The 27288-nt window shown below is 42.1% G+C and overlaps 1 protein-coding gene and 1 non-coding gene across 3 annotated transcripts in view; both read left to right on the top strand.

The window, feature by feature from the left end:
* Positions 1-1665: 1665 nt before the first annotated feature.
* DENND5B (DENN domain containing 5B) overlaps positions 1666-27288 on the top strand; it is a 191112-nt gene continuing 165489 nt past the window's right edge. Inside the window, exon 1 of one of the 2 annotated variants that reach the window (XM_037739863.1) lies at positions 1666-1982. In XM_037739863.1, the coding sequence (XP_037595791.1) occupies positions 1850-1982 (133 nt within the window). In that variant the 5' untranslated portion in view covers positions 1666-1849. The remainder of the gene's footprint in view (positions 1983-27288) is intronic. The other variant, XM_037739864.1, reaches the window with a different exon arrangement.
* LOC119471846 lies at positions 26348-26488 on the top strand. The gene has a single exon (XR_005200938.1). It is a non-coding gene; the product is annotated as a U4 spliceosomal RNA (small nuclear RNA).

The following is a 27288-nucleotide window of genomic DNA, read 5'->3' as shown; positions in this document are numbered from 1 at the left end:
ATTATTCAGTCAAATAATTGAGGTTCTCTCAGACAACCTCTCTGGAATGTTTGCTTATGTATATTACCAGTGGTAGATATCCCAGATCCCCAAAGAAGAAACCAGGGAGTGGTGTAGAAGGGTGGCCATGTGGAGATGAACTAGATTCAGTTTTCTATTTTTTAAGTTTTATTTTTACTTACATGGCCGGGGCACTGGCTCATGCCTGTAATCCTAGCACTTTGAGAAACCAAGGCAGGAGGATCGCTTGAGCCCAGGAGTTTCAGAGAAGCCTGGGCAATATAGTGAGGCCCTGTCTCTCAAAAAAAATTTTTTAGGCCAGGTGCAGTGGCCCATGCCTGTAATCCCAGCACTTTGGGAGGCGGAGGCGGGTGGATCACGAGGTCAGGAGATCGAGACCATCCTGGCCAGCATGGTGAAACCCCATTTCTACTAAAAACACAAAAATTAGCTGGGTGTGGTGGTACAGATCTGTAATCCCAGCTACGTGGGAGGCTGAGACAAGAGAATCCCTTGAACCCAGGAGGGGGAGGTTCAGCCTGGTGACAGAGCGAGACTCGGTCCCCCCACCAAAAAAATTTTTTAAATAAATAAATTTTATATTTACTTAGATGGAGACAGAGTCTCCGTATATTGCCCAGGCTGGTCTTGAACTCCTGATCTCATGTGATCTTCCCACCTGGGCTCTCCAAAGTGTTGGGATTACAGGTGTGAGCCATTGAGCCCAACCAGTTTTCTTTCAAAAACAAACAAACAAACAAAAAACCAGAGCTGAGCAGGGCAAGAAAGCTGTGCCCTTCTGAGGAGCAGAGTTTAGGGTCTAATTCCTGCTGCGTTAGCCTCCGATTATACCAGTGGGGAGGGCCAATAACATCAAACGGGCCCAGGGCTGCGGAACTGGAGAGCCTTGGCTATTTACACTGACCTGGAAAATGTCAGGATAAATGACAGAAGGCGGGGGTTGCTGACTGCACTCCTTCTAGAAGTCTCAAGGCTTTGAGGCTATTGAGTTGTGTTGTGATTTTTTCCCCCTCACCGTTGACTTGTCACCAAGTCACTGAGGAAGGATGGCCTATAAAATGGGGCGAGGGCTGGGGGAAGGAAGGGCCTTAAGTGAGACAGGCACTCCCGACACAGGTCACAGTTTAAAAGACGATGGTTCAGACCGTTATGCGAAATGATCTCAGAGCGGCTGTTCACCTTCCCCAAAGCTGCATTAAGAAAAATTAGGATGGGTGACATCCCCTTTAGAAGACTGCCCCCCCAGGCTGAGGCTAGCCCTCTTATCGGCTGGCCAGGTCGAGGAGGGGGTGTGCGCAGGACCGCCCTCCAAGCCTGACCGCAGCCGGGGCCGGCGGGCACCAAGGCGGCCCCGCGCCAGGCTTGGCCTCCACGCCCGCTGGGTGCGCGCTCACGGTAGAAGCGCGCGCCCCCGGGCCTCGCGAGCGCGCTCCCCCACCCCTCGCTGTCGCACGCGCCGAACCTCGGCGTCCCTGCCCGCCCTGCGCTCCCACAGCCTGAGCGCCGCTCAGCTGACCCGCGGGCGCCAGACGCGGCGGCTCTCATCTCGCAAGCGCAGCTGCGGCGGCGCGGGCCTCTCAGGCCGACACTCCCCCGGCGCCCCTCCCCCACCCGGTCGGGCTCTGGACCCGCCGCGCGCGAGCCCGCGGCCGCTTCCCCCGCTGGGAGCGAGGAGGCAGGCTGCGGCGGTGAGCGGCAGCTGCGCAGCCATGGGCGCGCCAGTGTCGCCCTAGGGCGGGAGCAGAGACCTCAGCCGGAGCGGTGGCGGCAGCCTCCACAGAAAGCCTTTTCGGGCGGCGGCGGCGGCCACTGCAGCAGCGCGGCCGAGATGAGCGGGAGCGGCGCGACGCCCGGCCAGGGCTCGGGCTCCGGCTCCTCCCCGGCCGCCTGCCGCTTCGCGCACTACTTCGTGCTGTGCGGGATCGACGCGGACAGCGGGCTGGAGCCTGACGAGCTGGCGGGTAAGGCCAGGGCTGCGGCGGCGCAGGGTCCCCTCCAGGGCGCGGGATCCAGACAAAGTCAGCTCCTGGCGGCGCCCCCCGTCGCTCTCTGGCCGAACGGGCGCTCGGGCGCGATTTAATGACATTGTTATTTATTCCACATGCGGGCTGTGCGGCTGCGCCCACCAGGGGCTTTCGCCTCCGGGCGCTGGGTTATTAATAACGGGCGCGGGGGTGGCCCCAAAGGCACGGCCCCCGCCTGGGGCGCCGGCCCCTTATCCCGTAGCCGCACGCGGAGGCGGCCTGTGACTCACCGGGCGTGCGGGCTGTCCCCCGGCCGCGGCGCCTGTCTCCTACCCGCCTGCCTTCCCGCCCCGGCCGGGAAGTTTCGGCCCCGCACGTGACGCCGCGCTCGGGCCTCTTCGGGGGAGAGGGAGTCGGACCCGGCTCGGCTCCAGCCGCTGGTAGCATCCGCGGAGGCGCCGGTGGCAGTGCGAGCGAGCGCGGGGCTGGTTGGGGCCGGTAGGACTTCATCCTGGACTCTTTCCTCTGCGCCGCCTCCGGCTCTGCGATGCCGGCCAAGTCACCTTTTGGAATCCTGTGGATTTGGTCGCGTCTGGGGAGCTGGCGGGGACCTTTGGACGCTCGGGACATATCACTGCGCTGTGTTGACACTGCCTACACTGTTCCCGAGTTTAAACTCAGTTGGGTGCACCGTGTGTTAGTATCTGGTTTTCCTGGAGGGGCACGGGTCCCTTCTCTTGACTCGTTTGATGGCGCAGTGCTGGGCTATGCTGGGGAAACGACGCCAGGAAAAGGGGCAGTTAAAGGGCGATGCGGGGGGCGCGGGGCGGGGGGCGGGGGGCGGCGGAGTGCGCAGTGTCGGGAGCAGGCCGGGGAGAAACCGCTGATTTCATTTTTCACGCCTGTTCCTTTCTGCTTGCCTCCGCGGGATCTGAATCTTGATTTGTTGTTGTCTTTAAATGGGTGAGACAGGTGACATCTACTGCCTGAACTTTGTGTCCGTGCAAAAGACTTAGGTCATAGCCTTTCAGAACAACTTCCTTTGGACCAATGATTCCTTATTGATTGCACCAACGTGAATTTTTCACTTTCCCTTTGGTGGGGGTGGGGGGAGCTGGGAAGAATACATTAAATAATAAACAATAGTAAACAAAACTGTTAAGCCTTAAAATAACAGTCCCCACCAACCCACGTCTTAGCTTTTTCTTAGCTTCACAGTAAAACATTCTTTTTTTTTTTTTTTCATATTCTTTGGAGGTAGAAATACAAAACATTTTCAACAAAAATTGTAAGTCTAGTTTTGGTTAAAATTTTGTAGAGAATAGGGTACCAGGTTTTTCTGTATGTGTAATTATGTAATCATATTGTTTCTTCAACTAAGATTTCATGTACGTGTTAAGAATGGCTTTGTTAAAGGATACAAAGAAAAAGTCTGCAGAAATATTTGGAGAGATTCCTCTCTTGAGATTGGTGAAGGGTTATTCTTATTTTTTAGACTCCTTTATTCCCTAAACATCCTGAACATTTGTGGTGCCAGGGTCACTTGGAGGCCTTCTGTCAGTGATGACTGATGAAAGGAAAAAAGCCTGTATTTTTTTCTTCTCCATTTGCCTACTGAAGCTAAAACAGTACCTTTTAGGTGTGACCTAGGACTCTTTAGGGACAATGCAAATTATGTTAACAAAAGCAAAAATTAGATATTAATGCATTTTAAGAAGCAAACTATGATGTCTCCTTTTGCAAAACTGTGTGAATGTGGGTAATTGGGATTTCTGCTTCTCATAATATTTAATGTATTCAAGTAATAATGTATTTTCCCTGGTAGTATTTCAGTATCATTCATCCAGCAAATAGTTTTGAAAGCGTCTATCTGTAGTCTGTTTTTTAGGCACTGGGGACAGCTGTGAAGAAAGCAGTCAGAAATCCCTGCCATCATGGAGCATACGTTCTAGTGTAAACAGATAATGAAAATACAATTATCCCTCCCCCCCCACTCCCCCCCCCCCCGTACCCATGGGGGATGGATTTTAGAGTGTAGCACCAAATCCTCGGATGCTCCAGTCTCATAATAAAATGGTGTTGTATTTATATATAACGTATGAACATTTTCCTGTATACTTTGCCATCTCTAGATTACTTATAATACCTATTACATTGTAATGTTATGTAAATAGTTGTTATACTGTCTTCTTTAGGAAATAATGACAAGAAAAAAGTCTGCACATGTTCAGTACGGATACAACCATTGTAGGCCTAACTACATTTGCAATCTGTGCTTGGTTGAATCTGTGGATGCAGATTCCACGTAGAGTGCCCACTGTATATAGTTTTCCAGATGTTAATGAGTGCTCTGAGGAAAAATAAAGTGGGGGAGTAGATTCAGGGACATGCCAGCAGAGTGGTGGGATGGTGGGGTTGTGATTTTAAATAAGATGGTTAGGAAAGGTCTCACAGGGAGGGTGGCATTTGAACAGAGCCTCGAAGGAGGTGAGGAAGTAGGCCAAATGGATCACCTAGGGGCACAGCATTGCAGGCTGTGACAGCAGGTGACAAAACACATTCGTTTTTTCCACCCCTGAAGAAATAGCAGGTGCAAACACCCTGAGTGGGACAGTCCCTAGTTTGTGCTGGTAACAGCAAGGAGTCCAGTATGGCTGGAGCTGAGGGAGAGGGAGAGTAGTAGGTAAGATCAAAGAGAAAGAGCAGGGGAGATTATATAGGGCCTCATGCAGTAGTTAGACTTTTAACTCTGAGATGGGAAAGCACTGGAAGGTTTTGGGCAGAGTAATGACCAGATCTGATGTACCTTCTAAAAGCTATTGTGGCTGCCATGTTGGGTAGACTATAAAAGGGGAGGAGTAGAGACAAGAGACAAGTTAGGGAACTCTTTTAGTATTTGAGGTGAGAGGCTGGGTGTGGTGGCTTACACTTGTAATCCTAGCACTTTGGAAGGCTGAGGCAGGTGGATCACTTGAGGTCAGGAGTCCAAGACCAGCCTGGCCAATATGGTGAAATCTCACCTCTACTAAAAATACAAAAATTAGCCAGGTGTGGTGGCACACGCCACCACAGTTACTTGAAGGCTGAAGCAGGAGAGTCGCTTGAACCCAGGAGGTAGAGGTTGCAGTAAGCTGAGATCACCCCACTGCACTCCAGCCTGGGTAATAGAGGGAGACCGTCTGAAAAAAAAGTATTTAAGGTAAGAGATGCTGTTGGCTTGGTGAAGTATCAGAAAGGACTCATTCTAGATAGATGATGAAGGTAGAGCCAACAATATTTGCTGATAACTTGTATGGATATTTAGGAATTCTATGAATATGATTCAAAGAAAGTGATCAAAGATGACTCCAAGGTTTTTGGACTGAACAACTGTAAGCTTCTCTCCTGAAATAGGAAGACTGATGGAAAGTCAGACTGGGGTTCAGTTCAGATTAGGCCATACTAAGTTTGATGTGTCCATTAGACATTCAGATGGAGATGTCACATAGACAAGACATCTCTCAGGAAGATCTGCACTGTAGGTGTAAATTTAAAGCCATGAAATTGGATGAAGTCACTTAAGGGTTGAGTGTAGATAGAAAAGAGAGGAGGACACTCAATGATTGAGCACTGGGGCCATTCTAGCATACATAGGTGGGGAGGATGAGTAGGAGACAGCCTGGGAGATTGAGGAGTATGGTTAGTGACATGGCAGGAAAACAGGAGAATATAGTATCATGTTCTCTGCTAAGAATTTTCTTGACTATTTCTGTAGAGAAACATTTGTGGATCATGAAACTGTTAGGCAAATTAGCCAGAAGGTAGTTTCTGTTTTGCGGCATTAATTTCAAAGTTAATGATAGTTAAGTTTCTATTTTGCTTTGTTGGAGCTGATCTGTCTTTATCACAGTTTCTTAGCAAGTTGTCACCCTGCCTGTAGAAGGTCTTAATTGACTTTTATTAAACATACATTCTACTAGTTGCTTCAGACTTTCTTAACATACGCATGTTCCTAGAATTCACACTCTGCAGGTGGTAGGACATTGAAATCAAAGACAGTAACAGTTAAGTAGACTAAGACTTTATAATAAAAGTTATCAAGGCTTCAAATGGTTTTTAGACATTCCTAGTAAAACCCAGCTTAAACAGCAATGGAAAAGACTTTTTTCACCTCAAATATTTAGATCCCTTAACAGCTGAAACTAATCTAAATATATACATTAAAATATATTTTAAAATGGAGGACTTAGAAACTGTATGGTGATGTCCACCTGTATATTCTGATATATTTACCTGTTGTCCTTTCTGTACCACATCTTAGTTGTTGTGCTTCTCCTACTCACTGTATATGTTTAAGATGCACTTTGTCCATAAGCAAAACATCCTTTAAGTGTTGAAGGAGTATTGTTTAAATTTCCTTTGAACATTAAAGATAAGGAACTGGTTTCAGAGCGGGATTCTTTATTGCATGTAGAAGAAAGGAGGTATAAATGGAGGTAAATAATGCAATTAGTTGACATCAGGGAAGGCAGACATCATTTTGAAATCTTATTTATTTTATTTTTTTTGAGACGGAGTCTCGTTCTGTTGCCCAGGCTGGAATGCAGTGGTACAATCTTGGCTCACTGCAACCTCTCCCTCCTGGGTTCAAGCAATTCTGCCTCAGCCTCCCAAGTAGCTGGGACTACATGTGCATACTGCCACGCTTGGCTGATTTTTCGTATTTTAGTAGAGATTGGGTTTCACCATGTTGCCCATGCTCGTCGCAAACCCATGAGCTCAGGCAGTCTGTCTGCCTCGGCCTCCCAAACTGTTGGGATTTACAGGCATGAGCCACTGTGCCTGGCCTGAAATCTCATTTTATAGCTCTTATTTCCTTTAAGACCTGGCTGTAGGAATACACATGGCTTAAATTTACAGCAGTGAATCTTTTAAGCAATGGCAAAATGAAGGACATGATGAGGGCTTTATTAAGTAACATAAATATACAAACCCTCCAAGAGAGAAGGGACTTTGCCTGTTTCATAGTGTCTTACATACAGTACACAGTGTTTAATGAGGGAATGAATATAAGTCTGCATAGGAGTCTATAAATTATGTGATGACCAGAATGTTTTTTTTCTTATCCTTTTTTTTTTTTTTTTGAGATGGAATCTCACTCTGTCACCCAGGCTGGAGTGCAGTGGCATAATCTTGGCTCACTGAAACCTCCCCCTCCTGGTTTCAAGCTATTCTCCTGCCTCAGCCTCCCGAGTAGCTGGGCCTACAAGTACACGCCTCCACGCCAGGCTAATTTTTGTATTTTTAGTAGAGATGGGGTTTCACCATTTTGGCCAGGCTGGTCTTGAACTCCTGACCTCAGGTGACCTAGTAGCTTCAGCCTCTCAAAATGCTGGGATTACAGGTGTGAGCCACCACGCCTGGCCCACAGTGTTTTTAAAGTGTTCCGTTGGTAGCCTGGATTCAATCCTGCTCATAGTTGTTGAAGTCTGATGGATGAGATCTCTGCCATAGAACTTTGTTTCGATCTTTTCCTTAGTGTCTCTTTCTAGCTACTTTTAGTTTTGATTGTGTTGGGTGTGGTTTTCAAAAGAGCGTAGAGATGGTGGAGACCGTGATCTGAATTCAAGTAAGTATAATAAAATTTAGTCAAGACTGACAGAGTATCGTGTCACATTCATTCTTGAAGGGACCTTAGACATATTTACAGTGAAAAAACTGAGGCTCGGAGATTAAGGGCCCCCTCAGGTCACATTTGATCAGCAGTAGACACCTGACTAGTGCCTGGTGGTTCCTGTCCACTACTCCCCATAGTTATTCTATTTTTTTAAGCCCAGAAAAAAGATGAGCTTGACTCATTCAACAAGCATTTCAAAACTGCCCTAATTCCAGACTGAATGTCATAGTGAAGACTGTGCTGAAGTCTGTCTTTTAAAAACAGTGGCCAGGTGTATAGGCTTAGGGTGGGATAGAAGCTGCCCTGATGCAAATACCGTTGGTACTGTGTCAGTTGTTAGCTTTGTTGACATCCTTGGCCCACAGTAGATTCTTGGTAGTTTGGAAGGTCTGGCCAGGTAGCTGGGGGGCTGGGGAAGGAGTAGTACAAGGATCAGCCTTCATTTTAATGAGGCCAAAGAAGATTCCAGATGTAGTTGCTGTGTGCTGGATTGGCTGTTTGTCCCCAAACCTCACATTGAAATTTGATTTCTAATGTGTGAAGTGGGGTCTATTGGGAGATACTTGGGTTATGGGGGCAGATCCCTTGTTAATGGCTTGGTACCCTCCTGGAGGTAGTAAGTTCTCCTTCTATGAGTTCCCAGAAAAGCTAGGTGTTAAGAAGGGTCTAGCACCACTCCCCTGCCCTTTTCTTTTCCTCTCTCTTGCCATGTGATCTCTAATCTGTGGAGTGGAAGCAGCCTGAAGCCCTTACCAGAGGCAGATGCTGGCACCATGCCTCTTGTGTAGAACCACAAACTATTTCTTTTCTTTTTTTTTTGAGATAGGGTCTCTGTTACCCAGGCTGGAGTGCAGTGATGTAATCTTGGCTCATTGCAGCCTTGACCTCCTTGGGCTCAAGCAGTCCTTTACCTCACTCTCCCAAGTACCTGGGACCACAAGCATGTGCCACCATGCTCGGCTAATTTTTGTATTTTTTGTAGAGATAGATAGGATTTTGCCATGTTGTCCAGGCTGATCTTGAACTCCTGTACTCAAGCAGTCCATCCTGGTGAGCCAGCATGCCCAGCTGAGCCATTTCTTTATAGACTGCCCAGCCTCAGGTATTTCTTTATAGCAACATAAAAACAGACTAAGACACTGTAGTATAATGATCACTTGATTTTGGAAATCTACTGGAAATAAAACTCTTGATACTGAAATTGGCCCAAATGTGAGTGAAAATAAATTCTCTGTAATAACTCCAAGGCTCAAGCATATGGCCCATTTTTAAAGCAAGACACACCAGCATAGAGAACTGGGAAGACGAGAGAGGGGAAGAGGGTGAGACAGTGTTTTTCCGGGAGGAGAGAAAGGGAAAGAAAAGGGGACAGGGAGAGAGAAAGGGGGTTGGAGGAATACGAGTTGTCTGTGCTGCTGAGATGTTAAGACAAACTGTCCTGAAATTCCTGTGTACATCCTTTTGCTTGTATTTCCACTGTTGGTCACAGATACTCTCAAAGTAATAAAAGTAAATATCTAAAATACAATGCATTGCTAGTCATGATTTCCATAAAGCTCCATACAGAAGAAAACATTTTCCTTTTCTATAATTTACTAAAGAGTAGAGATGGTTCCTATATAGGACGCTTTAGGAAACATGTGCCATGTGCCTGATCCTTAGCATTTTGTTTAATGATGTAAATTTTGTTTTTGATAAAAGCATAACTAGCTACTATATTTTGGATAATTTAATGTTAAATGCTTATAGTGTGTCAGAATATGGAGTACATACATAAGTCATGGCCACTATTCTGTAAGAATCTATGATGAAATAGTAATAGTAAAATAGCATTTATATAGTGCTTTCCACATACCAGACATTGTGCTAAATTCTGGTTGGTTTACAGTGGTGTGATTCTCGTGCCTCAGCCTCCCAAATAGCTGGGACTACAGGTGCGTGCCACCATGCCTGTCTAATTTTTGTATTTTTTGGTAGAGAGGGGGTGTCACCATGTAGACCAGGCTGGTCTTGAACTTCTGACCTCAGGTGATCCGCCCACCTTGGCCCCCCAAAGTGCTGGGATTACAGGCGTGAGCCACTGTGCTAAATTCTTTATAGGCATTACCTCATTCAGTCCATACAACAACCTTAGGAAATAGGCATTATTTTCCCTTTTGTATACATGAGGAAACTGAGTCTAGAGAATTTAAGTACTCTACTCTGGTTCATGTAAGTAAGAAACCTGGATTGAAGGTCTGTCTGACATAATTCATCTATACCTATAACCACTACATTTGCTGTCTCTAGTAACATATGCTGTATTATACAGATTGTAAAATTTGTCAAATGAAATTATCTTATTATTCCTCTATATGGGAAAGATACGAAAAGGGAAACGACTGGGCAGGCCTTTGTGACCTGACCTAGTTTGTTTCTTCTTTGGTCGGCACAAGTAATTTCGTTTGCATGCATTTCTTCATTTGTCAGAGTTAGAAGAGTATATATTTGATGATATTCTTGCTTTTGTCAATGAATATTTATAAAGATAATGTGTTACTATATAAATAAAGGCTTTTACTGTGAAATATGCCGCTTTCAACTTTTTAAAAAATGTCTTTGCTTTTCTTACTGGGTTTTTATCATTTCTTAGCATAAATAATTTGTCATTAGGTGAGTTTATAGCTTTTAAAAGAAATATATGAATGCTTGTGAAACCATAGCTGGCAGGGCAGTCAGTACAGTAGTCAGAAGCTGAGATTTTGGGCCTGGCTTATCACTTTGACAGCTGTTGGCATCAGTGTTCTCATCTGTCTTGAAAAGGGTTAAATGAGATTAATGATTTCTCAACTACTGCTTTTGGGGTCTGACATTATTTTTGATTAAAAAAACTTAATTTATCTAAAAAAAAATTAATCCTAAATGTCATAGAACAACAGGACTAGTACATACCACATTTATAGTCAGCCCTCCATGTCCAAGGGCTCCCCATCTGTGGATTAAATCATCACTGAATTGAAAATACAGTGTTCCAAAAAAATAAAAACTGTAAACAGTAGTTGCGTTTGTACTGAACATGTACAGTTTTTTATTCTTGCCATTTTCCCCCAAACAATACAGCAAACAACCATTTACTTAGAATTTGCATCATATTAAGTATTATAAGTAACCTGAGATTATTTAAAGTGTATGGGAGAATGTGCATATGTTATCTGTATATACTATACCATTTTATGTAAGGGGCTGGAGCATCCTGGGAGTCTTGGGACCAGTCCCCCTTAGATACTGAGGGATAACTGTACCACATGAGGACCGATTAAGTAATTACAAAATCAGCCACCAGGAAAGGGAGAAAATCAATTATTGTATACAGTTCCCTTTCCAGGAAAGCTACAATTTTTAATAAGCATTTTGAAATGTTAGTGTCAATTAATGGACTCCCAGTTATCTTCATGGACTTTAAGGACCCGGGGGTTCCTGTTTGAAATTGACATATTAATTTCTAGATTATTACTGTAGTATGGATGATACTGGCAGCTCCCAAATAATAGTGAGATCTTAGAATAATTTTTTCTACCTAAAATTCTCTAATAACTTCTTTTATATTTAGAATAAGGTTCAAACTTTTAAATATTTGTTTCTAACAAATAAATATTATATTTATTTATTTATAACAAGAGTGAGACAGGATCTTGCTCTATAGCTCAGGCTGGAGGGCAATACTGTGATCACAGGTCACTGCAGCCTCAGCCTCCCAGGCTCAAGTGATCCTCCTACCACAGCCTGCCAAGTAGCTGGGACTAAAGGTGTGCACCACTATGCCTGACAAATTAAAAAAATTTTTTTTTTGTAGAGGTGGGGTGTCTCTATGTTGCCCAGGGTGGTCTTAAAGTCCTGGGCTCAAGGGATCCACCCATCTTGGCCTCTCAAAGTGCTGAGATTACAGGGGTGAGCCACTGGCCTATGTGTGCATTTAAAAAACCCTAAAATGGGCCAGGTGTGGTGGCTCACTCCTGTAATTCTAGCACTTTGGGTGGCCAAGACGGGTGGATCACTTGAAGTCAAGAGTTCGTACCATGCTCACCAATATGGTAGAACTCCGTCTCTACTAAAAATACAAAACTTAGCTGGGCATGGTTGCGCTTGCCTGTAATCGCAGTTACTTGGGAGGCTGAGACACTAGAGTCGCTTGAATCCAAGATGCCAAGGTTGCAGTGAGCTGAGATCACACTACTGCACTCCAGCCTGGGTGACAGAGGGAGACCCAGTCTCTAAAATAGGATAGAATAAAATAGAAACCCTAAAATGAAAGCTAGAATTTTCTTAAAAATGAGAAGCTTGAGACTGTTGAAAAAGCAAGAGAAGGGATAAATGATTAATTTAGTTTAAAAAGGTATATAACAGCTTTGTGAAGAGCTAATAAAATTTCTTTCATCAACAAAATGTATTAGCCTTTTCTTTCAGCTTTGGACACAGTCAGCCAGGGCAGTTCTCTTTGTTTTTGTAAAGTTTAATCCTTTATGTTTTTTTTTTTCCTGTTTATAATCATCTATTGTGCTTTACAATGCACTGTTCCACCTAAGGCCTGACTTTTTAAGATGGCACCATGTAAGAGGTGCTCTTGGCCAGAGATTTCAAAAATTTTTGGTACAAAACTGTTTTTCCCTGTTACTTTTCTTTCCCTCCCTCCCTCCCTCCCTCCCTTCCTTTTTCCTTTCCTTTCCTTTCCTTTTTCTTTTCCCTTTTCCTTTCCTTTCCCTCTCCCCTCCCCCCCTCCTTTCCTCTTTCCTTGGCTTTTTACTTCCCTTTCCCCTTTCTTTTCCTTTTCCTTTCCTTTCCTGTTTCCATCTTGTCTTGTCTCTTCGGACAAAATCTTGTTCTGTCTCAAAAAAAAAAAAAAAAACAAAAACAAACTGGCTGGAGGGCAGTGGTGGGATCTTGGCTTGCTGCAACCTGAACCTCCTGGGTTCAAGCAATTCTCCTGCCTCATCCTCCCAAGTAGCTGGGACTACTGCCTCCACTCCTAGCTAATTTTTGTATTTTTGGTAGAGATGGGATTTTGTCATGTTGCCCAGGCTGATCTCGAACTCCTGGCCTCATGTGATCCACCCACATCAGCCTCCCAAAGTGCTGGGATTACAGGGTCACCAGGCTGGAGTGCAGTCTTGGTTCACTGCAATCTCCGACTCCCAGGTTCAGGCAATTCTTCTGCCTTAGCCTCCTGAGTAGCTGGGACTACAGGTGCCCACCACCACTCCGGGTCAATTTTTTTATTTTTAGTAGAGACAGGGTTTCACCATGTTGGCCAGGCTGGCCTCAACCTCCTGGCCTCAGAAGATCCACACACCTTGGCTACCTAAAGTGCTGGGATTACAGGCATTAGCCATTGCACCTGGCCTACATTACTTTTCAAATAAAATGCAGGGAAAGCTGGCTGAGAATGAAGAGGTAAGAATTGAGAATTCTAAGAATGAAAATATTAGTATTTTACCTGCTGCTGACACAGCATATCCTGCGGACAGAAGAGCATGGAGGATTGGCTTTCTCAGATTTCTGAACCTTTCCCAAGAATCCATGACTTCACTAACTTTATTCAAAATTAAATATTGTAATTATTTTTACTAACATGGGTTTCTTGGGTTACTTTTTTTTTTTTGTTAAAAACTTGGTACATCACTCGTGCAGAAAGCTAATTTTGAAATAATGCTTTATTTAAATGACTTTCAAAGATACGGGCTAGCATTAGTAAGTCAGAAGTAACCCCAGGAAGTCACCTTTATGCTATGAAACTATGAAAACGGCTAACATTTATGAGGCATGAACTGTGGTTGGTGATTTATAAACACTAATTCTCACAATAACTTGAAAGTATTACTTTTCTCATTTGATAGATGAGAAGGGCAACATTCAGTGAGTTGCCCAAAGACAGGAAAGCCAGTAGCTCAGATTCCATCCCAGGCTGTCTGACTGCAAAGGAGCGCTGGTTCCTTATGTTCTGCCACCTCTCTGAGTCCTTCAGACCAGCTGTCCTCAACTGCTGGGTGGTGACACGTTAATGGGCCTACCGTTCATGAGCTAGGTCACAAGTAATTATTAACAATAGTAGACATACTGAGATTATGGTATGGATTTTAAAATAAATGGAATGGATTCAAGGTCTTCCCTCTATGAATCATTTTCACTTAGTTCCATTCCTGTGTGCTTTTATTGGGTGGGAGTGAGGTGGCATTATATGCATCAAACCGGTAATTGTGCATAGTCCCATGCATAATGGGAAATCTGTTTTATGCTACTGGTAAGCTACTGTTACTGATGAGCTATGAATAGTTTCCACATATTCATAAAGCCTTTTAGAAATATCACTGCAGAAGTAGTCTATTTGCTTTACTTTCCTCTAGACTTGTAAACTATTTTGTGCATTATCTGAGGACACCATGGGAGTATATTTCTCAACACCTTTGCTGATCTGGATTGTTTCTAGATACTTTTCTCAATTATACAGTGTGACAGTATTTTGGAAAGAGCATTTATCGATTATAATAAAAAATAATCCAAAAGGTGATGTGTGCTAAAAACAAACAAAAATGTGATAGAGTTAATAATGTTAGGGTTGTAGAATCTTTTTTTTTTTTTTTTTTTCACACTTTGACTATTATGTGCCTGGGTGTGCTTCCCTTGTATTTATCCTGTGTGTGATTTGCTGAGCTTCTTGAAACTGTGGGTTTTAATTTTGAATTTTTTTTTTTTTTTTTTTTTTGAGACAGGGTCCCACTTTGTCCCCCAGGCTGGAGTGCAGTGGCACGATCTTGGCTCACTGCAGTCTCCACTTTCCGTGTTTAGGCAATCCTCCTGCCTCAGTCCCATAAGTAGTTGGGACTACAGGTGTGTGCCACCACGCCTGGCTAATTTTTGTATTTTTTTGTAGAGACAGAGTTTCACCATGTTGCCCAAGCTGATCTCAAACTCCAGCGCTCAAGCTGTCAGCCAGGCTCGACAGCCTAAACTGCTTAGGATTACAGGCTTGAGCCATCGTGCCCGACCCTGTAGAATTTTTTCATTCAGCCCTGCTGTGAAGACTGAAGTGCTGAATCCTTAAATATAGTTTATGGAATTTAAACTGTGAAACCCAGTTTAAAGGTATTTTAAAGAATTTTTAAGTTTATATTTATAGATTCCCAGAGACCTTCTGATGAAAACTCACTTAATTTTGCTTAATTTTTTCCTGTGCATGCCTGGAGAATCCAGGTTTCTGCTTTGCAGACTATATTTTCTTGCACTTCCCTTCTCTTCCCTTTTTCTGGTATAACATACTCTGTCATTTATTTAAACAGGAAATTATCCTGTGGTTTGAGAAAGCGTTGGTGTAGAAGTGATAATGTAAATTAAGGAAATTTCTGATAATCTTAATTCCTCAGTACAGCTTGGCACAAGATTGCTCATAGACCAGACCTTTGTACTTTTTTCTCTAATCCCTCCTTAAAAGATCACCCTTATTTTCATCTTGGTCCTCATGACGCCACCTCCTATTGCTCTTTTGGTTGTCCCTTTTTGAGAAAAACCTGTAGAAGAATAAATATTCTTTTGACAAAAAAGTTCTTGTGTCATCATGTAAAACTTTATGGAGAATTTATATATATATATGTATATTTTATATTTTATTTTTTTATTTTAAGAAATAAGGTCTCACTCTGCTGCCCAGACTGGAATGCAGTGATGTGATCATAGCTCACTGCAGGCTTGATCTCCCAAACTCCTGGGCTCTAGCGATCCTCCTGCCTCAACCTCCTGAGAAGCTGAGACCACAGCTATGCACCACCATGCCCAGCTAATTAAAAAAAAATTTTTTTTGTAGAGGTGGGTTCTTGCTTCATTGCTCAGGCTGGTCTCAAACTCCTGGCTTCAAGTAATCCTCCCTCCTCAGCCTACAGAAGTGCTGGAATTATAGGTGTGAGCCACCATGCCTGGCCTGAAAAAACTCTTTCACATGTCTATCTGAATCCTCCAGTTACCTTCATTTTTAGCAGAAACATTTCTTTTCTTTCTCTCTCTTGTCTTTTTCTTTCTTTCATTATTATTATTATTTTTTTGAGATGGTGTATCTCTCTGTCTCCTTGGCTGGAGTGCAGTGGCATGATCACGGCTTACTGCAACCTCTGTCTCCCAGGTTCAAGCATTTCTCCTGTCTCAGCCTCCTGATTACCTGGGATTACAGGTGCCCGCCACTACACTTGGCTAATTTTTGTATTTTTTAGTAGAGACGGCATTTGACCTTGTTGGCCATGCTGGTCTGAAACTTCCGACCTCAAATGATCCACCACCTTGGCCTCTTAAAATGCTGGGATGACAGGTGTGAGTCACTGTGTCCGGCCTCATTCTTCTTTTTTTGGGGGGACAGAGTCTTGCTCTGTCACATAGGCTGGAGTACAGTGGCACAGTCATAACTCACTGTACTCTCAACCTCCCAGGCTCAAGCAATCCTCTCACTTCAGCCTCTTGAGTCACTGGGACTACAGGTATGTATCACTATGCCTGGTTAAATTTTTTTTTTTTTTTTTGAGACAGTCTCACTCTGTCGCCCAGGCAGGAGTGCAGGTGGCATGATCTTGGCTCACTCCAACCTCCACCGCCTCTTCTCGTGTTCAAGTAATTCTTGTGCCTCAGCCTCCTGCGTAGCTGGGATGACAGGCATGTACCACCATGTTCTGCTATGTGCCTGGTCAATTTTAAAATTTTTTGTAGACATGGGGTCTCATTGTGTTGCCTAGTCCGTCTCAAACTCCTGGACTCAAGCGATCCTCCTGCCTGGCCTCCCAAAGTGCTGGAATTACAGGTGTGAGCCACCACACCGAGCCTGAAACTGGGAAATTTCTTTTATCTCACACCTTTTCAGGTTTAGTACCTTTTATTTTCAGTTTTCTTCTTGTTCCTTGTCTTGTGGTCCTTTGAGAAAACATGGACAGTCTGCTAGGCTAATGATATTCTTTCTGGATATTAAATTTACATCAATTTTTTATTGCTGTAGATCAGGACTAAAATAGCAAAAAGGAATTGTTTTCTCTGGGCAGAGATGTAAATTGTTTTTGAGGGGGTAGTGGGTAGGCACAATATACCCTGATGTAGAAGTCCTCCTTTGTCACAAGAATCAGCACCAACATATCAACTGGAATTCCATGAGAATGAGATACAAACTTTAATAAGAATACATTGAGCAGTAGGAATTTATGGCTGATTATAGGTTTAAAGCTTGTAGATGATTTACTTTTAGAACCACAGTGTTTTTTATTTTTAGGATAAGTTATCCTCAACTTTAACCGTAACTTTTAAGGAAATTTAAATGATTGGGGTAACAAGATAACAGATTGTTTAAAACTGTTTCCTATCTCTTGTCTCAAGTGTACGCTTTTTCTTAATAAATAAACTTTTGTCAGGATTTCAAAATATTCTGGCTCAGCTCCAGGGAAATGAACTTTTGTACTGGACATCACTTGTTTCGCGCCATTGTTCCCTAGAACAATGACTGTGATTTCAGTTTATTAAAACAGGCATTGGTACTCTTAAGGTGATTATGCAAAAATAGGTTATTTTGTTTGGTTGTTCTCACTCCTGTCTGGTTTAGCTCTAGCTACAATCCGATTTTAATTAAATACATGAAAGCCGTGTGTACCAGAATGCAAAATCTGGTATATTCTTCGTAGTGAAGGACTGACAGGACTCGTTTACTGTGAACCACTTGTAAATCATCTTGTCTCTGGTGGATGGGGCCAATAGGGAAATAAAGTATTGAGTGTATGGAGAGGGTAGAAGTTGGTAGAAAACAAAAACTTAAGAACCATACTGGTGATTCCAAAATTCCCCCTGTCTCCCTTTTTTTTTTTTTTATTTTTAATTTTGTGACAGTCTTGCTCTGTCACCCAGTTTGGAGTGCAGTGGCACAATCTTGGCTTACTGCAACCTACACCTCCCAGGTTCAAGTGATTCTTCTTCCTCAGCCTCCTGAGTAGCTGGGGCTGCAGGCACGCACCACCACACCCAGCTAACTTTTGTATTTTTAGTAGAGACAAGGTTTTGCTATGTTGCCCAGGCTGGTCTCAAACTCCTGACTTAAAGAGATCCACCTGCCTCAGCCTTCCAAAGTGCTGGAATTACAGGCATGAGCCACCACACCTGGCTACCTCCCTTTACATTTTTATTATTATTATTTTTTAGAGACAGGGTCTTACTCTCTCACCCATGCTGGAGTATGGTGGCACAATCATGGCTCATTGCATCCTCGACCTGTTCTCCAGCCTCAGCCTTCCAAGTAGCTGGGACCACAGGCACATGCCACCACACCTGGCTAAATTTTTTTTACTTTAGGTAGAGACAGGATCTCACTATGTTGTGCAGGCTAGTCTCGAATGGTCCTTGACTCAAATGGTCCTTCCACATTAGCCTCCCACTGTTGGGATTTCAGACATGAGCCACTGTGCCTTTTTTATTTTTTATTATTATTATTATTTTTTTAAATAATAAAAGAGACTGAGTCTGAGTCTCCCTATGTTGCCCAGGCTGGAGCACAGTGGCTATTAACAGGCCATCATAGCTCATTACAATTTCAGTCTCCTTGGCTCAAGGGATCTTCCTGCCTCAGCCTCCTCTGGGACTAATGGTGTGTACCACGGTGCCTGGCCAAAATTCTCCTTAACTTATCTCCTTGATACCTCTTTCATCCTCTCTGCCACTTAGAACACAAAATTTGTGGTTAGAGTAAGAGAAGTGATAGAGGGGAAGCCAGCAAATGCCCTAGATCCCAGAGCTTTTGCAGATTTAATTGCCCGTTGGAGAGTCATGGAGTCATTATAAGAGTCTCCTGCCCAAGTGTTGAGCCTACTTCATGAACATTGAACAAAATTATATTTAATTTTACCTGGAATGAAATGTCTAAGCTGGAGTAAAAATTTTAATTTTTCTCAATGTGAACATAAGGCCATGACATAGACATACCTGTTGATTCATTATGGGGCAGAGGCCCAATGTGAAATATCTGTTAACATTATGTACATTCAGTATTTATTTCAGCGGCTTATTGAACTCTGTTGAATAGATCAGGTGACAGCTTTTTTCTGAACATCAGTCTTTGAGGGACAGCTGAAGCACTGGTTATGTGTATGAGTTAGATTTTTTTTTTTTTTTTTCAAATGTAGAAGAAGTAACTTCTTAAATTTTTTGCTCTTAAAATTACATTATTTCATAATATTCAAATTTGCCTTAGAGACTTAAAGTATAAATTGTCTTATTATTTTAGTAAACGCAATTGAATATTTTTTTAATGTCCCTGAACTAATGAGATTCAGTTTTCTCTCAAGTGTGGGAACTATTTTGTACCCTGTTCCCTGACCTCTGCCTTTTGACCCTGTCCCTTTGTGATGAGATTATGGATAGGCCTTTGAGCTTTTCTCCAGTCTGATCAGGTTTCCTTACACAACAACATATAAAGCTTTAAGCTCCTTTAAAAGATGCTCTTAGAATTGAAGAGAACACTCAGATTTAATTGGCATGAGTTTTGTAAATATTTTTTCTTTAAAAAGTCTTTTTCTTCCTTAATGCGTTCCTTTCCGCAAAATCTATTTAATTGTATTTTCTAAAATTGCTTATTTTAGGAGAGGCTAACGACTAGAGCTTTCTAGGATAAGGAAGTCCAAGAGAGATTCAACTGCTTATTCCCCACTTCTTGTCCCTGTAGGTATGAGAAGTTAAAATCTGGATTGTGGGTGTCATACAAGAGCAGGAGATTATTTTCAGAGAGAATCAGTGCGTTAACTTTCTTGTAGTAAAACACTTATTAGATAACACGTTTTAAATACTTTTTCAGACGCCTAAAATAGAGTAGGAAGAGAAACAAGACAGAGTAAAGGAGACTAATTTCATTGGCTACATGTTAATAACTCATGTGAGTTTTTTTGAGAAAGAGTAAAATTAGTGACAAAAATGAGGGCTTAGGGATTTTTTATTTTGTTATTTTTTATTCTGTCTTCAAGATTATCCAGAAAACTAAGCATTAGCTCTGTTTCAGATATTTTTAATAGGACTTTCTAAGGAATGCCTGTTTTACACACCATCAGAAAAATTTATAGCAGTGAAGCTGTAGGACTTTGGTTTACTACTCACAATGAGTGAGGATAAATAAAATGATTGGTTTGAAATAATAAAAGGCAATATGTGCTCACCAAAACCTCCGCCTCCTGGGTTCAAGCGATTCTCCTGCCTCAGCCTCCAGAGTAGGTGGGATAACAGGCATGTGCCACCATGCCTGGCTGATTTTGTAGTTTTAGTAGAGACGGGGGTTCTCCATGTTGGTCAGGCTGGTCTTGAACTGCCGACCTCAGGTGATCCGCTCTCCTCAGCCTTGCAAAGTGCTGGGATTACAGGTGTGAGCCACCATGCCTGGCCTGGCAATATATGCGTTTAAAAAATTGTGGCTTGGGGCCGGGCATGGTGGCTCATGCCTGTAATCCTAGCACTTTGGGAGGCCGAGGTGGGTGGATCACCAGAGGTCAGGAGTTCAAAACCAGCCTGGCCATCATGGTGAAACCCCATCTTTAAATAAAAAAATTAAAAAAAAAAATTGTGGCTTTTGGTCAGGCGCAGTGGCTCATGCCTGTAATTCCAGCAGTTTTGGAGGCTGAGGTGGGTGGATCACCTGAGGTTGGAAGTTCGAGATCAGCCTGGCTAACATAGTGAAACCCCATCTCTACTAAAAATACAAAAAATTAGCCAGGCGTGATGATGGGTGCCTGTAATTCCAGCTACTAGGGAGGCTGAGGCAGGAGAATCACTTGAACTTGAGAGACAGAGGTTGTGGTGAGCCCAGAACGCGCCATTGTACTCTAGCCTGGGTGAGAGGAGTGAAACTCCATCTCAAAAATAAAAAATAAAATTGGGGCTTTTAAATTGTTTTTCTATAAAAGCAATTTAATGGATTAGAGTTTTCTACTTCAGGTGTTTACTTTGAGAGACAGAAATTAAATGCATAGTTTTTGCAACGCTTTAAAAAAAAAACCCCGAGTCCTTTCTACAATCAGTAATTAAAGTGAAATGAGAAAAGAAAGAGTAGTGGCTGGGTGTGGTGGCTTGCGCATGGAATCCCAGCACTTAGGGAGGCCAGAGGCGGGTGGATCACCTGAAGTCAGGAGTTTGAGGTGAGACGAGCCTGGTCAACATGGTGAAACCCCATCTCTATTAAAAGTATAAAAAATTAGCCGGGTGTGGTGGTAGGCACCTGTAATCCCAGCTACTCAGGAGGCTGAGGCAGGAGAATTGCTTGAACCTGGGAGGTGGAGGTTGCAGTGAGCTGAGATCATGCCGTTGAACCCCAGCCTGGGCAACGAGAGTGAAACTCCATCTCAAAAATAAATAAATAAATAAATAGAGTAGCCTTGAATCTCAGTTGCTTAACGCTAAAATAATATATTAATTTTTTTTTCTATTTTAGAAAGGGGAAAACACTAGTGACAAGATGGGAAGACAGGAAGAAGCTAGTTAGCAGAAGAGGGGCAACTCAGTGACAAATAAGATAAACTCTTGATCTCTATCTTACTGATCCAATTTATTTGTTGTCAAGGTAGAATGGAAACATGTTTATATGGTATAAGAAACCTCTGATGGAAAATCTGGTTGCCTCCCTTCAGGTTGCTAAGAAAGAATGAGATTTCAGAAAGGCTGAGTCTTGAAGCAGCAGCAGATCTGACACTTGTCCTTCACAGCTCCCTTCCTGTCTCCCACAGTAAGGGCTATGTAAACAATTCGTGATCAGTGCTGGTACTTGCAGCAGAGAATGCCTGCAGTTTCCTTTTCCATGCAGCAGAGTAATTGTAGGGTCAATCTTTTGATTGTCTCACTATGTTTTGGCTGTTGGTGCTTTTAAAATTCCCAGTTTGTGTTGCTATAAGGAAGATAACATTTCTGACCCTTTCCATAAATGACTTTCCTGCCAAAACCTACCTATGAGTTTCAGATGTTTAAACCAACCAACCAAACAAGCGAAAGACCTTACGATACCAAAGAAGGGACTGTTACAGTAGTTGGAAAAGCTTCTGCAAGGACAAGTGTGCATTTCTCATTTTCTTTAAACCTATCAATTTACTGGAAATGAATATGATTTTTGTCAGTAATGACAGTGCCAAAACAGTTACTAAATTTTTTTTGAGTAAATGAAACCAAACTCCTAAAAAAGAAAAAAAATATGTATATTTTTTAAAGAGAAATATTGGTTTGGCGCCTTGGCTCACACCTGTAATCCCAGCACTTTGGGAGGCCAAGGTGGGTAGATTACCTGAGACTGGGAGTTCGAGACCAGCCTGGCCAACATGGTGAAACCCCGTCTCTACTAAAAATACAAAAATTAGCCAGGTGTCGTGGCACACACCTGTAGTCCAAGCTACTCAGGAGGCTGAGGCAGAATTGTTTGAACCTGGGAGGTGGAGGTTGCAGTGAGCTGAGATCACACCACTACACTCTAAGCCTGGGTCTGACAGAAAGAAACTCCGTCTCAAAAAAAAAAATTTTTTTTTACTTAAAATTTTTTTTCTGTTGGTGTTTTTTAGTTATTTTTTAGGATAAGTTGAATTGAGATGAATTAGTTGTTCCTAAGTACTGTGACTGGCATTGGCTCTTGTTATTTTTCTGAGAAGAGTCTCACTGTGTCACTCAGGCTGGAGTGCTGTGACACAGTCATGGCTCACTGCAACTTCTGCCTCCTGGGCTCAGGCGATCCTACTGCCTCAGCCTCCTGAGTAGCTGCTATCACAGGCACGTGCCACCACACCCGGCTAATTTTTGTATTTTTAGTAGAGACAGAGTTCACCATGTTGGCCAGGCTGGTGTTGAACTCCTGACCTCAAGTGATCCGCCTGCCTCCGACTTCCAAAGTGCTAGGATTACAGGCCTGAGCCACTGCTCCTGGCTGGCATTGCACGCCACCATGCCAAGCTAATTTTTATATTTTTGTTTTTTTTGTAGAGATGGGGCTTTGCCATGTTGCCTAGGCTGGTCTTGAACTCCTAAGTTCAAGCAATCCACCTGCCTTAGCCTCCCAAAGTGCTTTGCCTAAGTTTGCAGTGCCAGTGGCAGAATCAGAGCCACAACACAGATTCTTCTGGGTCCAAATCCAGGCCCCTTTAACTATATAGAGAACAGTCTCAGAGAAACTTAATCATTTTCATGTGTAAAAGAGCCCATCTTTTTAATCTGATAGAAAGCAGGGCATTTATATACTTAAAAGGAATATTAGTAACCCATAATGTGTTATCCTAAATCACATTTTAAATGAAAACAGGACCAACTTTGAGCCTTTTATGCATGAGAATTACAAATTTTGTTGTTTGCGCATCCTGTTTTAGCAGTAGATTATCTACATGTAAGTGACCAGAGACATCCACATAAGGAAGATGTATAAATTGCTTAACAGGACTCAACAACATAAGTGTAAAAGGACTTAATAGATATACTCTTTTCTTTTCACTCTCTTCCCATTTGCCTTTCTTTTTTTAGACAAAGTCTTGCTTTGTCACAGTGCAGTGGCATGATCTCAGCTCACTGCAACCTCTGCCTCCTGGGCTTAAGTGATCTTTCTACCCTAGTCTCCCAAGTAGTTGTGAGTACAGGTTTGTGCCTGCATGCCTGGCTAGTTTTATTTATTTATTTATTTATTTATTTATTTATTTATTTATTTATTTTTGAGACAGCATCTCTCTCTATCGCCAGGCTGGAGTACAATGGCGCGATCCTGGCTTACTGCAACTTCTGTTTCCCAGTTTCAAGCAATTCTCCTGCCTCAGCCTCTCGAGTAGCTGGGACTACAGGCATGCACTGCCATGCCCAGCTAATTTTTTTTTTTTTTTTTGTATTTTTTAGTAGAGATGGGGTTTCACCGTGTTGGTCAGGGTGGTCTCCTTCTCTTGACCTCATGATCTGCCCGCCTCGGCCTCCCTATGTTCTGGGATTACAGTCATGAGCCACCGCACCCAGCCCTTTATTTTTATTTTTGTAGAGACAGAGTTTTGTCATGTTGCCCAGGCTGGTCTCAAGTGAGCCACCTGCCTTGACTTCTAGAAGTGTTGGGATTACAGACATGAGCCACTGTGCCCAGCCTAATCCTTTAATAGATGCTGTAGTTGAATTGACAAGGTTGTGAATACCAGGAACCAAGAATCATTGGGAGTCATCTGAGGCTGACTGCCACACTGCTTAAATCTGTTAGGATCTATGATCTTCAGCAGTGGTTCTAAGTAGAGTATACTAAAGTAATAGTACTGTGCAGGATTTTGATGCCATCTCCGCTGAAAGAAATAATACAGTCTGCTATTATCTTTAGAATTGCAGTATGGCATATGCTGGCTGTGGTGGCTCACACCTGTAACCTTAGCACTTAGGGAGGCAGAAGTGGAAGGATCACTTGAGGCTAGGTGTGTGAGACCAGTGTGGGTAACATGGCAAAACCCTGTCTCTAAAAAAATACAAAAATTAGCCAAGGCGTGTTGTGCCTACCTGTAGTCCCAGCTACTTCGGAGGCTGAGGTGGGAGAATCACTTGAGCCTGGGAATTAGAGGTTACTTGAGCCCAGAGGACAGAGATTGTAATGAGCCAAGATCACGCCGCTGTACTCCAGACTGGGTGACAAAGCCAAACCCTGTCTCAAAAAAAAAAAAAAAAAAGAATGAAAAGAGAAGGCTGGTAGTGGAAGGGAACTGAAATGTGCTTGATAAATTATGTAAGGAAGCATTAGGCTTTGGTCAGATACTTTGTTGTTAGCCAGCTGCAAGTGAACCCAGCTGGCATACTTTTTCATTATTCTTCTGAAATATTCATGGGCTCTAACAGTTTCTACCTTGTTTGCACTAGATCCTCACATACTCTCATTTTCTGACAGCCAATCTGGAGTTGCCGTGGGTTGCCCTTGTTTTGTTTCTTGTTGCTGAGGATATAATCAGTAAAGAGTAGAGCCTCAAGGTAGAGTTTGTGGATACTCAGATTCACTTACAAATAATGGCTAATCACTAAATTTTATTATGCTTTATATATATATATATGTATAATACTTTATCTCTGAATTATGAATCTATTCTCATTAAACAGTAACATTCATTTCCTTTTTTTTTTTTTTTCTCTAGGATGGAGTCTTGCTCTGTCGCCCAGGCTAGAGTGCAGTGGCGTGGTCTTGGCTCATTGCACCTCTGTCCCCCGGTTCAAGCAGTTCTCCTACCTCAGTCTCCCTAGTAGCTGGGATTACAGTCATGCGCTACCATGCCCAGCTAATTTTTATATTTTTAGTAGAGATGGCGTTTTGCCACACTGGCCAGGCTGGTCTCAAACACCTGACTTTCAGGTGATCCACTCACCTCAGCCTCCCAAAGTGTTGGGATTACAGACGTGAGCCACTGCAACTGGCCCATTTTCATTAAAGAATATTTTTTTATTTAGAGAACATATGATTATAAGTTAAATTTTTTTATTTGTAAAAGATATTTGCATGTTTCTTATTAATTTCCAAGAGATCTCTTGAGATTGTTAAGGATGTAGATTAAGAGAGGTAATAAATAATCCTTTTATTTTTAAAAATTAAATTATCTTCAATTAATTGATATTAGGCTTATCTAGGATTCAAAAATGTTTCTGAAAATTGGTCTTACAAACTCCTCTCAAAGTACATAAGACTGTTCTTTGTACTGAATAGTAGCTTTAGTTCACTTAGGTATTCCTACTTCATTTTATAAAGAAACTTTGCCACTTTGTCTTCACAGTTAAAGTATGATCTTCTTACATTAACTCTCTGCTTTACACAGAAATGGAATCCTCAGTTTTTGTTTCTGTTTTTACCCCCAAAGGAGGTTAGCAGTTGGAGTTCATTAAAGAAACAAAAACAAAAACAAAAACAAAACAACAACAACAAAAAAACCCTGAGATATTACCTAGTTGAGTGGTAGATACAGATCTTAGAAAGAGTAGGATCAATCTTTACATTTTTGTAGATGAACACTGTGATGGCAGTGTTGAAAAAGATGGGCTATTTATGTTATAAATTTGTATGATATGGATTTTCATGTTTAAGTCTAATCTTCCTTTGGCTTCTCTTCTTTTGGCTTTGACTCCATTGTCTGCTTTGGCCTTGAAAGGTGAAAAAACATGGCCCCATGGTCATTGCTTCCCAGAAACCTAGCTAACTTTGATGGTCAGTAGAACTCATTTGCCACCTTTTAAACAAAAAGTTTGTAGACCTTGCAGGCTCTCCATCTGTCTCACCAAGCTAGGTGCGGTTAATGCATAGGAAGTTGACTTAGGGGTAGAAGAAGGCTTATCTATGTAAGTATTTAGAATTTTAGAATTTGCAAAAAAAAAAAAAAAAAAAAAAAAAAAGAAAAGAAAAGAAACACACACACACACAAAGCAGTTTCTAGATAAATACTTAAAATAGTGTTTCATTTTGTACAAGTCACCTGATTTTGTTCCCATGTGTCAGGAAGAAATGAGTTGGACAGAATTAGAAGTCTTGTCACTGATGTAAAGTTATTACAGAGAAGCTCTTTTAGAGTAGAAAGGAAGAAGCCAGAAATTAGTCATTAGTTGCTTTATCTTGCTTTATCTATTACTTCCTTTCATTTTATTTTTCTTACAAAACTGCTATCATTACACAGATTATATACAACTGCAAGCTATTTATTTATCTTAAATTTATCCTTTAGAAAGCAATCTGAGGTTTGCACAGTGGCAGTATCGTAGCCAATGAGGTTTATCCAAGGCACTATTATTGCTGATTGAAAACTTTTCCCAATACCCTGCCATGACGACTTGAAGTATAGTCAGCATTGAGAATTTTTGACAATCTCTACGGAGACTGAAAATATTAAAAAAAGAAAGAAAGGAAGAAAGAAAAAAGCAACTCTGTAGTATAAAATGTGTGTACTCTTTACCTGTGGGTGCATAAATTGCTATTTTTATTAGACTGTTGGGTGGTAATGAGGTAGGGCTGGCCAGATAGTATTAATATGATTTCTAAGCATATCTTTCTGACTTCTAGACTTAAAGCTGCTTGAGGGAAATAGTTAAGCATAATAGTTATCATCTCTTAAACAGGAAAATATTTAATTTATAAAGTTGCTGAGTTGATGAATGAGGTAATGTACAGAGTCTGGGGTACATGGGAAGTACCCAATTAATGTAACCTATTTATATTTGTAATCCCTCAGCTTCTACTACAGGGTTTGCACTTAATAGATGCCCACTGCAACTTTGTTGAATGAATGATGTGGCTTAAACTTAAGGGGAAAGTTCCAGAATATATAGCTATTGTCAACATGATTGACAAATCTATTACAAAAGGAACAATGCTCATGTGGTTGATATTTTACCTCATTTTGACTGTAGTTACTACGCTCTTGAGCCCATACTGGGTCCTGTCACAGGTTTGGCAAATAATAGGTGCTCAATACATGTTTTAATAAATTATTGATTTTTTTCTCCCTGGAAATGGCAAGGTTTTCTATTTGTCACTTTATGTTATGCTAAACAGGTTTGAGTTTTAGGAGTCCTTTTTCCTATAAATCGAGGTGGTTAGATGTTGGCTAATCATATATATATATATGATCATATATATATATATATATGATCATATATATCATATATATATATATATAT

This window comes from Cebus imitator, unplaced genomic scaffold (genome assembly GCF_001604975.1).
Source record: "Cebus imitator isolate Cc_AM_T3 unplaced genomic scaffold, Cebus_imitator-1.0 Scaffold76, whole genome shotgun sequence".
Taxonomy (NCBI): Eukaryota; Metazoa; Chordata; class Mammalia; order Primates; family Cebidae; genus Cebus; species Cebus imitator.
This window is presented reverse-complemented; position numbering and strand designations above follow the sequence as displayed.